Source organism: Daucus carota, chromosome 2 (assembly GCF_001625215.2).
Source record: "Daucus carota subsp. sativus chromosome 2, DH1 v3.0, whole genome shotgun sequence".
Taxonomy (NCBI): domain Eukaryota; kingdom Viridiplantae; phylum Streptophyta; class Magnoliopsida; order Apiales; family Apiaceae; genus Daucus; species Daucus carota.
Window position 1 is genome coordinate 50,879,738 of NC_030382.2, and position 15,484 is coordinate 50,895,221.

At 34.1% G+C, this 15,484-nt stretch overlaps 1 protein-coding gene across 1 annotated transcript; it reads right to left on the minus strand.

The window, feature by feature from the left end:
* Nucleotides 1–1,925: 1,925 nt before the first annotated feature.
* Nucleotides 1,926–5,133, minus strand: LOC108205638 (protein NRT1/ PTR FAMILY 1.1). Its single transcript, XM_017375630.2, has 4 exons — nt 4,778–5,133; nt 4,438–4,655; nt 3,226–3,773; nt 1,926–3,119 (listed from the first exon to the last, which is right to left on the minus strand). Exons 1-4 carry the CDS (start codon nt 4,878–4,880, stop codon nt 2,159–2,161), a joined length of 1,830 nt encoding a protein of 609 aa, XP_017231119.1. The 5' UTR covers nt 4,881–5,133; the 3' UTR covers nt 1,926–2,158.
* Nucleotides 5,134–15,484: the final 10,351 nt, after the last annotated feature.

Here is a 15,484-nt window from a genome sequence, read left to right on the forward strand (position 1 = left end):
TATTTATATATAATAAATTATAAATATCAGAAAAAATTAATCAAACACACATAGGAGCCGTTTGGGTGAGATTAAAATAAGTGCTTCTGATTTAAAATAAAAATCGAGTAGAAATTAGAAGCAAATTAAGATTTATAAGTGATTAAAGTGTCTGAGAAATAAGTAGAAATCCTGAAACAAAAACTAGTATTCATAACTTTTTATAAATACTTTCTTGACTTTTCACACAAACGGTACAAAATAAGTGATTCTAACATATAAACCCAGAAATCGACTTTTAAGCCGTTGCCAAATAGCCTCATAATCTACTTATCATTGAGTTAAGCCACAGATCTCTTCCTGATATTAAACCAAACAAAAAGATCTGGATCTCCACTCAATGGACAAGGCCCGGTTTGTAACTCGTCCAGTCCTCCCCAAGTCCCAAGATCCAAGATGCTGGACCGGATTTCTAGTATGTATCGTAGGAGTCAATTTTTGTTACGGACGAAGAAGAGGGCCCTAGTATCAAATTTATAACGTCAACAAGTGCAATTATGCAAGCCAATAAAAGCTAAAAAGCTGTATATTCCCACTAAAGTGAAGAAGCTAGCACACAACGGAACAGGGAAGATATTGATGAACAAATTCACTTTCCAAAATTATTATATGCAATTTGTCTTGTACGCAAGCAATAATTACTTGTGAATCAGATTTCCGTCCAGGTTTTATTAAGTGAACCAGATCGGTAATGATGATGAATATCCGTGAAAAGCTGAGTTCGTGAGTACAAACGGGGGTTCCATGTTGATAGAGTCTGTGGAAGAGACAAGGCATGAAACAATTGCTGCAAATTATGTCCCAAAAACAACAATCATATCAAAATTCTATACTCGGTGAAAAGTCGTATTTCATTTGATGTAACGGGAAGCTGTCCAATTATTTTTCCCAAATTATGCAACTGCTCCGTCTGTCCCTTTCATTTCTTTACACTTTTTTCACACTGTAACACGCATTTTAAGGCGCATATAAAACATAGGGGTCGTTTGGGTGAGTTTAAAATAAGTGCTTATTGCTTGAAGTATAAGTTAAAAGCAAGTTAAGACTTATAAGTGATAAAAGTGTTTGAGAAATAAGTAGAAGTCGTGAGACAAAAGGTAGTAATTGTAGCTTTTTTTAGTACTTCTTGACTTCTTACACAAACGGTACAAATAAGTGTTTCTTACTTATAATTTAGAAGCCGGGCTTATAAGTTTGTGCCAAACACCCACATAGTTCTATAATTTATTTTTAAAATTTTTCTTTTTTGTATAAAATTTTAAACAACAAATTTTTATTCATTAGAAAAGAAGTTCAAAATAATTTATCGAGCTACGTTTTACGAGAATATTAGAATGTGTGCGGAGCCCCCGTCTCCCGACGTAAACAAACGAGGCGACAGAGGAAGTACTAATCCTCCTGCACAATTATTTACAACTCACTATTTTCAGCATTCAATAACTAAGTACATGAAGGGACTAGGGAGTGTGCATTATTATATCAGTGCAGTGGATATCTATTTTTTCGATGGTTTTTAAAATCAAATTCATCCGAAGATAAATATGTATCTGGAAAGAGAGAGCCAAAACAATGACAAATGATATTGGCTATGATGCACCCGGAACATAGTTCAATGATTTGGATGATTTGGACCCACGCCATGTAAAAGTTTGATCATCCATCATCTTCAACTGGTCCCCCCATCTCATGGCCTTTTGTTTTGTTTTCAAGATTCTCTGAAGCCTATACTGCTGATGTAAATATTATGCTTCATTTCTTTCCAATGTCTTCAAGATTCTTTCTTTCCATCCACTCTGATGCCTACAACTCTTCTAACTTGCAAATCTCACTCAACAACCTTATTTAATACCAAAATTGTAATGCATATAATATTTCATCACAAATGCTACAGTGCAATAAAGCTGCTTGTTATATCATTTTCATGGAGGGACTTGTAATTTGTAATACAGCTCCTATATCACAGCTTGATTATATATATATTACATGGTGACATGAAAAGGGAGATACATACATAAGATTATGAATAAAAATTTAAGCCTATTTATCATAGTTTATGTAATATATGAAATCAGTACTATTTTGTTATAGATGCATTTCAGTGGAGTGCCCAGACCAAGAATTAAGCTGGTAATAGCCTGGATTTAGACAATTCTTTACCATTTTCGACTTCATCGTTCACCCGAGAGCAGCTTAGCTTCAGCAACTCTTTTGCAGAACCATTGATTGCCATCTCGCGTGGAACACCATTTACTTTTTCTACACAAGAACCGTAAGCCCAGCTGCAGAACATGAAGTAAAAGATGTTTATGACACTCAGAACCCCAAGAAGCCAGTAGTAACTTTCATAATGTCCTTTGTTAATGTTACTAGAAGTCCAGCTTTCTTTCCCCCCTTTCTTTGTCGCGTGATCCACAGTGCTGAGAATGAGACTAGCTAATAGATTGGCAAATGCCATCCCCAATCCGAATAAACATGATGCAATGCTAGCCATACTCTGGGGAAATTCCGAGTAGTAAAACTCTGTCTGGCCAATGGCATTAAACGCCTCAGCTAACCCGTTCAACACATGTTGAGGAATAAGCCAGTATGCAGACATGTCTACTACTGCACTAGGGTTGTTTAAGAATCCCTGCTCGATTGCTTTCCGGTGACGAATATGCTCTACAATCGCGGATGCTACCATTCCTAGGAACGAAAAAAATAGACCAATTCCCATTCTTTCTTTCACGCCAATATAAACTGGTTTTCCTCTAATCTTAGATGCAACTGGAAGCACTACCCTATCGTATATCATTACCCATACGAATAGAGCAATGACAGTAAACAATCCGAAGGAGGCTGCTGGAATTTCAAAGTTTGAAGTCAGATGCCTGTCCATGGACTGAGCTTGAAGAACTGCAAATGAACTTTGGCTTATGTTTACTGACATCATGATTCCAGCAGACCACAATGGTATAACTCTGATCAAAACTTTCAAATCTTCGACTTGATCAACTGAACAAAGGGTCCACTGGTTCAAAGCTATGCCATCCGAGCTAACATCTTCAGGATTTCTTATGACACAGGCTTTATTTAAGAACCTATATAAACATGATAAAAGAATTTTAATTTCAAAACAATGAAACTGGAGCTATATAACAAAAATATATTAGTTAACCGTTAAACTTCTATGAAAAGATGATATACCTTAGTTTACTAGTCGGGAATTGATACTTTGATTCTTTCTGGTGATACCATACTTCGGAATTCATAGGAGGAAGATCAATTTTCCTATTCTTATAAGCAACTACAATAACTTGTGCAAAGCTAGTTAACAAGCTAGTCCTAATCTTGTGCTTGATATATAACGAAGAAGCAAGAAAAAACAAAGAAGCAGATAAGAACATCAAAATGGCAGGAACTCCAAAACCAACTTTCCATCCCACGTGATCTTGAATGTAGACAATACCGGTCAAGGCGATCACAACAGAAAGGGCTGCAGAAGCATAATACCAACCGAAGTAGCGTTCTAAATTTCTCACATTTTTTGGATTCTCTGTATTATTTATTTGATCTGCACCAAAAGCCAATGAACAAGGCCTGATGCCACCAGCTCCAATGGATATGAGAGTGAAAGAGGCAATCAAGAGAGAATACTGAGATGATGAAGTTGGTTTACAGACTTGTGTTCGAGGATCACAAGGGCCGGGCCTTGCCTGTGGAATCATGGCTGTTAACCATAAAAGAATCATTCCCTGTTAATTTAACAAAACATATTATGTGAGAACACTATTTCTCTACTATGACAGAACAAGAAACTGAAATGCACATACTCAAATTGCTCTTATTGTATCATTTATCTACACAGAAGAAGAATATAAGTATTCCATTTGCATGATTTAATATTCAGTTAGGCGATTAATCTAAAGGAATTGCAAGATAGCCTAGTGATAACGGTCTCTCCTTCCCCTTCTCCCCAGCCAGGTAATGAGTTAAAATCGTAGTCAAGGGTCAGGGTCCTCTTCAAGAACCCTGTTTGCCTTTTCGAAAAGAAAATCACATAAGTTTTCAGGATTTAAAACAACTCCATACCTCCACATCCTTTTGAGTTCCTCTCTACATTTCATCAAGTTCTTTGTTCTTAGTGGCCTGATGGATACATATCAGGAACAACAGCTGAACTCATATCCATTTACACTTTAAAGACTAATAAAGAGTAAAGAATGAATATATTCACACATAAAAGCCAGCATTTGCAGCATAATCCTGCTATCTTGTGAGTTGTGACCAATTGTGTCTGTGGTGTTCTTTCAATTATTAAAGTCCCTATCTATTTCTTTGGATTTAGTACAACCATGAAAAAGAACAGAACTTAACAAAACAAATGACAGAAACAGAACCAAAAAACAGAGAAATTACCAACAAACTGGTAATGGAACCAAGACCAATGGTGAGGAAACGACCCAGATAAGAATCAGAGACAACAGCTCCAATAAGTGGCATGAAATTAGTAGCTGCACTCCAGAAATAGAGTATATTTTGGCCTTTTGTCAAGCTCATTCCATAATCCATCATTAGATACAATATCATGTTAGGCAATAGTCCATAGCTAGCAACCTTCTCAAATGCCTCATTTGCTGCATTTCATTTTCAGTAACATCATTAATATTTCACCACCCAAAATCAAAAAGATTGATACTTTCAAGTAAATCTCACAACCCCATCAACACACACACATGTAATAAATAATGTAGCATACCTATAATGAATGGCATAGTAATTAGGCCACCCTTTTTCCTCATCTGGGGTTCATCTTGTTTTTGGAGCTGATACTTAATCTTCTGATCTGTAGACATCTCCATGAAGGTTTTGTTTCCCTAACTCAAGGGAAATTCACAACATTCACTTGCAGAGAGAGGAGATTACAGAGTGAGTGAGTGTGTGTTTGTATGGTAAATCTTGTCTTTGGTAGCTCAATGTGGGGAGAGGCATGGGCTTTATATATACAAGTAAAGAGAGAGATCTGAAAAGGAAAAAAGTTATGTTCTTTCAACTAGTGAGTAGTCAAAGATTTTCTCTAAGCTGATGTCTTGAATACACACTTTGGGGCCTTTTAGTCTACAGTTAGTATTACTTGTTCATGTTTTTACATTTGACAGAATCATGTAACAGCGTGGAGGTAGAAGTCGATAATTGGAACTAATCGGTTGATTTATCGATTTAGATTTAGAATTTATTGAAGATTATTTACATGTATCAAGAATTTTTAGTCAAATTAGTATAACCAATAAATCGATAAATTTTGGAAAAATTAATCAATTTTTTTTTATAAATTAGAAATTTTTAAACCACCGAATTTATAATACACTAACTCTTAAGTTAACATATGAAGTACTGCAATATTCTTAAAAAACAGCATCAAATTTAAGCGTAGACTTTAGTAGGCGGCTGCAAATTACAAGGCATTACAACTCAGACATGAAACCTTAAACTTGATGTTACTAGTTTGACATTTGTTTATCTAATTGCTTAATTAGGATAAATACTCAAATTAAGAATATCCAGAGGGTGAGATGGAAGTTATGATAGACTTAAACTGGGCGGCTACGCGTTACAGGGGATTACAGCTCAAAACACAGAACCTTAAACTTTGATAGCAACACTTGGAAGTTGTTTAATCTTGCATCTCAAGAAACATTATTATTATATAAAATTTAATATTTAATAAATTTTAGATTATGAACAGAAGTCATTGTATATACTTGGATGCACTGTCATGTTATACAAACAAATAGTAGTCGTGATTGTATATTAACAGTGATGAACTTCGTAATACGTATCATCCTGGAGCTTCGCACGTGATGTGTTTCATCTTCTATCTTTTACCAGTACTATTCACAAGTCTGTCTGTGCATAAACATAATATAAGGCTGTAATAATTTTAACTTGTTCTATGTGTTTTGAGCTGGATTGTGTAATTTACACAAACCTGTGAAATGTCAACTTCTTGTACTCATTTCGCAACCCACTTTAAATAGATTGAATCTCCCTCCTCAGCAGAATCTCCAGATATACAAATTCTATCCATATATCCATCCGTTAATTTTTTTCTAGAAAAATTGTTTTTTCAATATACAGACATTTGCCTTTCTCCGACATTATTTTCGAGTGAAGAAATAATAACCGATTGAAAAATTTTAAATCATACTGAATGTAAATTATGTAATGATCACGCCGACGTATTGTTGATAATTTTTTGTGAGTTTTTCGATTTTCTATGTGTTTGATGCTGTCTGGGATATTTATCTTTACGATAATAGTATTACTCCCTCCATCCCAAATTAGATGGCCCCGTTGACTTTGGGCACACAATTTAAGGTTCATTGACCGCATAGATGCGTGACTTATTTTTAAAATTTTATTTTTGCAAATAAAAATTAAAATATGAAATTTTCATTTACAAAAGAAAAAATAAAAAAAAAATTCGGAAGTAGACGGTCAATGCACCTAAAGTTACGTGCCCAAAGTCAACGGGGACATCTAATTTGGGATGGAGGTAGGACTTTTTAGTCTGTGAAATTAGAGAACACGGTATGAAACTATGAAAGAGATGCAAAGTAAAAGATGCGAGAGCGCAGTATGAGCAACTTTTATCACGGCCGAGTGTTAAATTTTGTTGTGCGGATCATGAGGCTTGTCGGGACTAAATTGATTTTACCTGAAATCAATGTCTCTAAATCATACACCATCATTTCTACTTATATCCACAGCATGTTAGAGCTGGTAAAAATCAGTCACTTTCGTTTACGGATATATTTGTTTCAGAAATAAATGTTACAACCTCCGTACCTTTTTACTTGTCACTTTGACTTTTTGCACGTAATTTAAGGTGAGTAAAAAATATAATTTTGCTTTTGCTCATTATTTTTAAAATTTTCTTTTTGTGAATAAAAATATAAATTATAAATTTTAATTCAGAAAAAAAATTTAAAAAATAATAATTAGAATTATGTTCTTTAATCACCTTAAATTACGTGCAAAAAGTCAAAATGACAAGTAAAAAAGGGCGGAGGTAGTACCTCGATGCTGCTCAAGTTTACCGTGCAACTTACTGTGTATGTAAATATTTACTGTAACGGAATATTGTCATCTATACTATACTATAATAAGCCAACATGGGTATAATTTGTAGTCGTACAAATTTTTGGTTTGGTTATTTTTGTTTGGTATAGTACTCTTTCTATAGAACTAGAAGTCTACAACATATGGAGACTGTTAAACAGTTTTAAATAATAAAAACACTCATCTTATATTACAAGACAAAAACTTTATCATTATCCTTTTAAATATAATTTATAATTGAAATATGAACAATCTGATTTAAAATCAATTGAATAATAATCCTCATATATTAATAACAAAAAAAATTATAAATAGATAATAAATTGTAAAAGCTAAATTATCGTGAGAACATACAATCTGTTGGATAATATAATTTAATTAAAATTCAACTCATTAATACTAAAATATTAATAAAATGATATTAAAATTTAAATAATAAATTACGAATTATAAGTCGCCCGTGCTTCGCACGGGTTAAAGGCTAGTATTATTTAAAGGAAATGAAGTATTTCAAATTCAGGTGAAAGCAAACCACACTGAGTGAGATAAAAAGTTCATTCTAAATCTAATCTCTTGGAGATTATTTCGCGTATATTACAAATTACACTCGAGTAAATCATATTTTGCACCATTATTTTTGGATCGTTTTACGATTTGATCTCATTATTTAAAACTTTGTAGGTTGCACTCATGAGTTACGAAAAAGTTTGGATGTAAAAGTGTTAAATGGGTGCGAAGCGTTACGGATTAAAACTTATGAGTGCAACCTGCAAAGTTTCAAACAATGAGACCAAATTGCAAAACGACCCAAAAATAATAGTGCAAAATATGATTCATTCATTACACTATGAAATAGGCAAAAAATCACCCCTCCCTTCCGTTAGACTTAACGGAAGTTTGGATGGAAAAGTGTTAAGTGGATACAAAGCGTTACGGATTAAAAGTGCAACCTGCAAAATTTTAAGGAATGAGACTAAATCATAAAACGACTCGAAAACAGTGGTGCAAAGTATGATTTACTCATTACACTCTAAAATAGTCAAAAAAAAATTAAATTTTTTTATTAGATAAATTTTTATCTCATGCTTGAGAGATTTTTCACTATTAAAATTAAAAACTAAAAATGTATGCGTCGCAAAATTGTCCACTGTCGAAGAATGTATTGTAATGAAGTATTGAAGTGGATGCTCCCGTATTTGTCAAAAGTGGCGCCCTCAGTTCACGTGCAACAATAATTAAAAGCTAAATTATTCAAAAGAAAAAAGAAGAAAATACCCATCTGAAAGCTTCTGGTGCGAGTGTTTAAAAGCTCAAGGATAATATTTGATGATATCTTTGAGATTGCGACTACTGTGGGGGATGTTTCATGTCTTGTTAATACTCCCTTTATTCCACTTGACCATACTCTCGAGTTTCTCGTGAAATGTCAATTCTGATTCGTATACGATAGTAATTTGCTTGTATAAAACAAACCAATTTTAATGATATTATTACTCGATGATTCAATAAAAACGCGGAAACAAATACGAATGAATATTGAAATTTCATGACTAGACATGGAATAATCAATGTAGATGATAGTACTGTGTAGAATTAGCGAACTAGTGCACATTATTGTAGTGTAATGATTGTAAATAACGATGAAGATATGGTGTTAAGAGAGTGTGGGGATGTGGGAGTGGATTGATGGACAGGTTGATTGACACCACCTAGCGCTGTAGACACAGAAATAAAGATGGAAACAAGGAGCGACAAGTAATGAATCGGGGCGAGTCGAAATTCGGATTTGGACAGTGTGATTGGCAATTTGGCATGCATGCCCTGCGTACGCTCGCAATTAATTCTCTTTTCACCAATATCGCTGTTCGTCTTCTGCCTACTTCTATTCACATTCCTTCCCCCACAAAAAACATAATAATAACCTGACCAAAAAAAGAAAAATAATAATAGGAGTAATAAAAATAAAAATTGTTCGGTATGTGCGTACTGCGTGCACGTACAGTAAAAAGAATTGGTTGAATCTAAGGCTGTGTTTGGTGGTTGATAAATCGAAAATAAAAATGAGACTGTATATATATTTGTGAAAATGAAATAAAGCAATGAGTAACGGAATTATTATTTTTTTGTGGAGAGGAATGAGTTTCTCGTTTTAAATCATTACATAATCTATATTATACTATTAAAATCGGAATATTAAAAATTATGATGCAACTCTAGTCTATTTTAAGTTATTTTGATTCAAAAATATTCAATATTCTCAAAATTCCAGTAAGAAATATATATTCATATCTTCAAAATTCAGACCTCCTATTGTTTTTCTAATTTCGACCATGACATTTGATATGAGCAAACATAGATGCAATATAGTAATTCCTCTGTCCCATTTAATTCTATATGTTTTTTTTAACTGTTCGACATGCATTTCAATGCTCTTATAAAATATAGTTCTGTAATTTATTCTTGCTATTTTCTTTTTCTATATAAAAATATAACATCCAAACTTTAATTCAGAAATTTTTTTTTTTTTAAAATTAGATTGCACAACTACACTTTACAGGAGCATTAAAGTCCGTGTCGTGTCTCCGGCCCCGATGTATACTACTTAGGGGGCGTGAGAGAGTACCTGATAATCAGTTGTTACTAAAACTGGGGTTTTGTAGTATTCATGAATGTTTTCCCCAACGTCCCGAGGTTTTGAACACATAATAATGACCCTGAATACGAGTTCAGGTCAAATTGGATGCTTGTGCTCGAAGTCGCTATATATCACCATTGCTCTAAAAAATTACTCACACTGTATATTTTTACTTGTTATGCATAGAACAGTCAAGTTTGAGATTTTTACACGATAACACTATTACACTACTACCGTACTCTCTAGTCGGTTGATAATTTATTCCCTCTTTAAAAAGTTAGGTTATTCTAATGAAGTAGATAAAGTGTAGAGAGTACACACTTGCTCCGGGGTAAACTGTGGTCAAAGCACTTGAATGTTGACTTCTCTAGCAGGTATATGCAATTATAGTCGTAGGTGCAGAAGAGGAGCACGTGCCAGCCTCTGTGATCTGCTCCCCCTTTACGTGTAGCTCTCCACGTTGATTCAGAGGAATTAAGGAAGCTTATGTTTGAACACATGAATGAATCTAAGAAATGTGGGAGGGAAGACAACATTTGGTCTTGTCATTAAGAGGGATGACTTGAGTTACCATTTTACACCTCTGTTTTCTTCGCTTCTTTTAGCACCAACTTTTCTAAATGTTACGGCACTAATTATAAGCTAAAGGGGTCATTCCCTAGTTGAAAAGTGTGCCTCTTCTGAAAAGTGAGAGGCCTCTTGTCAGTTTTAGTTGAAATGTTCATTTTGTTTAACTCCTTGGTATTTTGTACACAACTAGTAGTGTTTACCATCACTTAACTTGTTGGACCAGTTAGCCATTTCTCATCTCCCAGTTCTCACCACTCCTTCCTGCATTGCCTGCGTTTGTGGGGGAGATAAGTGTCCACATGCCGTCAACTAGTCTCGAATCCGATATACAAGACTCTCGTGATAATAGAATTCAGAAAGACGTATGATTTCGAGTAATCTGGGCCGGCTCATCTAAATTTGAACCCTAAGCATATTTGAACATGAGGCCTTTTTTATATAAAAATTTATTTTTTATTTAAAATAATATATATTTAAAATTATTATAAATTTTGAGGCCCTTCATAGGTTGGCGCCTTAGTTGGTCTTACAGTTGAGCCGGCCCCAGATTTTAGCAAGATTTTAATAAAATTTGCAATTATTATTACTTGGCATCTCTGCGGAGTAGCTAATCATCGTCATCGACAAACGCCAACTTCACGAATAAAGATAATTAAATTGTGGAATCAGGGTGGGTGCTCTGCTTCATGGATGAGTCCCACAGAAGTCATCGTCTTTTATAATCAATACACAAATTTATTGAAACAGACGAATTCAAAGTAGGGTTATTACTTATTCATAGTAGCCACTGCATTAAGCTTAGATCAAATGAATGAAAGCGAGGACCACTAGCTAAAATTTGTTAAAGAATACTCCCTCCGTCCCCTTTTACATGTCTCTTTTGAAAAAAAAATTTGTCCCAAATTACTTGTCCACTTCTCTTTTCAAAGCAACTTTTTGTATGTTTTTTCAAAATGTAACAACTTCCAATGTTTGACTAGGATATATATATACACAACTCTATCTAATTCATTACATTTATTAGGGATATGTATGAAAACAAGATATCCACCTAACATTTTCTTAAGATGCGTTATTTTTTCAAAAGGGACAAGTAAAAAGGGACGGAGGGAGTATTTGTAGGCATATGGTCAATTCCTACTTTACATTAAGTGATAAGCCTGTCATGGGTCCAGGCTATCTGAGCCCAAGGCCCGAGGGGATCATTTTTTTCAAAGGTTGTGGGCTCATAATTCACTTGCTTCCGGATCTTAGTTTGTCAAATGCGATAATATGCTCTGGACAAACAGATGAATACGCAAGAGCGAACAGTGTATATCATGTAAATTTATATAATGATTTCATCGTACAGAAGAAAAAGCAGAGCAAATAATTCACATACCCTTTTGATAAGTTTGGGCAAGTCAAGATAAAGATTGATGTGTGTTTGTTAAGTAGCAAGATTGGGAATATTTTATGAATGTGCACGAATGGGTTCATTGAATAATTGTGATGCGTGGTGAAAAGTGAAATTCCAAGGTCCTAACTAAATCATCATTTTATCGTATATTAGTACTAGTATACTAGTACATGTTTTCATGAAATCGCCATATAATTTATTAGCTCGGTGCTTATGTGCGACTTGGGTTGACAGCTTCCACGTATAAATTTTAAACTACCAATTCATGTTTAATTAGATAAACATAATAATAAATTGAACTGATATAGACATAGACTTTCTGGCAAAATTGGTAACATGGGCATGGAGATTGATCAGAGTTCATCTTCTTCCATGTGCAGGAAAAGAGAAACTACTCCATCCTAGTCCATTGTACACACAGAGACATGTGAGTGGTGACATATCTGAATACAAGGTCTGAGTCAAGGAGTAGGTGTGGGTTATAATATGACTGATGGACTGTTGAAACATGGATGGACTAATCTGTCTACCACTATCTATGGTTTGTAGGATTACATCAGTTGGATTCAATGGAATAAAAGGTTTCCCCAAAACATGAAATTTGTCAGAACCCAAAACAATAGAAGAGGAATAGTAGTTTCATGTGAGACATGCAGATCAGGTAATAGATCTACTTAACTAGCTTCAGCTATTAGTACAATGATATTATAGTATTAGTTTTCAATATCTTGCAGGCTGCAGCATATAGTGATTTGGTTTGATTTGAACCTTTGCAGATAATAGAAATGTTAAGTGTACCTGTCTATAGAAGTGGTTTAATGTGATGAACTTAAAATTAAGCTCAAAATTAAGCTCACAAAGTAGTATTTGTTGTGAGGTGAATCTCCTATAGGAGAGAACCGAATTTCCGACAAACATGATATATATTAATATAGAATGTTATTCGTATACAAATTATTAAATATAAATTAAAGTACACAATAATATTTTTAAGAGAATTGAGAGGTTTGTGAGTTTCAAGAATGGATCTTGAGTTGGGATGACAAGGTATAACCGTATAGGGGAGGCCTAGTAGGCAGGAATAGGGCCTAATGGAAAGGAAGTGGGGTCAAGTATTGGTTTTTGAATTTGCGTGAAACTCTTTGACACTTGTCCGATGCTTTAGCAGACCCGGGGTGGATTGCGTGAGATCAGTGATGGTCCCATATGACTTTCGGTGGTTTGTATTAAAACACTCGCTTAAAAATAGGATATTATTGTATAGGCGATAGTTAAGACATGCTATTTTTATGTAGGGTCTTTCTAGTGTGTGCCCAAGGGCACACATTAAGCACTAAATTTGATGGGTTTAGTGGATTTTGATTGGTGGAGTTTGGTGTAAATGCAGGGGGGCATCCATATTTATGATTACATGACCAATAAGAATGCACCAAACTCATAAAATTTAGTGCTTAGTGTGTGCCCTTGGGCACACCATAGAAAAACCGTTTTATGTAATGGTGGCATGTTTTTGGACAGTGTTAAGTGTTGGAAAGCAAGGGTAGTATAAAGAGAGAGGAATTTCACCAACATTGGATCCGGGAAAAAATTAATTTGGGTGGAAATGTTTGTACTTAAATGGAAGGGTGGTGAACCTAATCTGTCAGAGGCAAACTTCCTTTGCAGACATGTTACATGTACTGCCCAAACACTCTAAAAACATACTCATGCACACGCACTGGTCTGGGTACACATGCCTACAGCCTACCCTCTAAATCTACACACGCACACACTGTGTGACCTTACGCCTCCTCGTGTTCTTGATGAACAGACCATTTTATTTCCACTGTCTCTATGTAAATATATTTATTAGTACGGTCTTTCTAATGTGTGCCCAAGGGCACACATTAAACACTAAATTCTATAAAAATGGCTTGTTTTGATTGGTGGAGTTGATGTGAATGCAGGGGGGCCATTATCATTTATTGTTCATCCACCAATCAAAATGAGTTATTTTTATTGGAGTTAGGGACTATTGTGTGCCCTTGGGCACACCATAGAAAATCCCTTATTAGTAATATAGTTGTTGGAAAATGCAGTAAAATTACGCAAGGATTTTGTCCAGTATTCTACGCCAACTCAAACATGAACTATATTGCGTGAAGTAGCTCTGCTGCCTAACATCTCCTCTAGTTTCTCTGTTTTCCTATGTACTGTATTATTATACTGTGTTATAAATTCAAAGTACAACCACAAGTCCACAACATCGATGAGAGAAATTGAGACAAATCTAAAAGTCCGTTTGAAAATATGTATTTCATTTCAAATGACAGGATTTGAGTTGTTATTTCAAATTCTTGGATTTATACTCATATTTGAATATGTGGATTTTAAACGAAATCCAAATTCAAATTCTCAAACATATTATTTGATCAAATCCAAAATTTCAAATATAATTCAAGTTTCCAAACAAGGCATAATATTATTTACTACTATTTTGCTTTGTAAAATAGAATTATTGGTTCACGGGAGAAATGGGTACCCTTTCTTTTGATTCTTGTCTATTATTGGGAGCAGAAACAAGAACAGGGCACAGTGTATTACGAATTAGGATTCTCAGCAATCAACTATTTTATTAAGCGGAGACGGTATATTTATAATGCATGCAAATACTGAATACTGATGAGATCCTAGTCTAGTTGAGAAAGCTGAAAGTGAGATTATAATATTAAATATACGATCAGAAAATAAAATAGAATGCATGGAAAAGAAAATACACGAGATTAAATTGACTAAAATGCACCTGACAATATGTAGTTTTAGATGTGCATAACACCAAATGAGTTTGCTTTAATTTTAGATGTGCATAACACCAAATGAGCTTTGTGTCCACAAACAGAACAGCCTTTTTAACTACATGAAATATGTTATGTATTTTTTTCACTACAGACTAAGGAAACATATTATTAGTTAAGTTTTATTTCCTTTTCTATACAAAAAAATGATAATATTATCATAATATTGATTTTCAGAAATCTAGAAATCATATTTAATAGTTTAATTAATTAGTGTAGCATATCAGAATCTGCCCACTTAAAAAACTTCTTACCTCTCGTCTCATTTCCATGTAGGTTCATTTTCATATCTCAAGACTCAAATTCATTAAATCATCGCCAGAAATAAGCTGATCAACCCAAATAGAGAATATCCAAACAAAAAATTAATTTTAATTCACTAGTTTCTAATTATGAACCTTCATTAAAGAGAAACTGTCCAGTCTCATTTCTAGTAATATGGAAAAGAACTCATCCAGGTGGAGATCATAGTTCCAAGTCGCCCCAAAAATGTATTACTCAAAATGTTTCTGCATGTAATATTATGTTTCAGTCCTTCATTAGAACACGGGAAATTGAGAATAAAAGGTTCGAATCTTACTAGGTGCACAAACCAAATTAGTGGGCGCTTGGTTAAGTTTAAACTTTAAATGTCCTCACAGATACAAGTCTACAGCTATCTAAGTACAAATTTCGCTAACAATTATCAGGTATGTAGGGTGTGATGTGTTGCTGAACGATGTGCAGGGGAGCATGTGGATTGTGGAGTGTTATAAATAAAACGTGTTAAAACCGATTTTTATCATCAGCAAATTTTCAAGATTAGATTTATATTCAGATAGTTGAATATATATTATAGAAAAAAATAGGTAGATAACATAAATATATAAGGAACCAAATAAGGATTTATGAATTTTTAGAAATGAG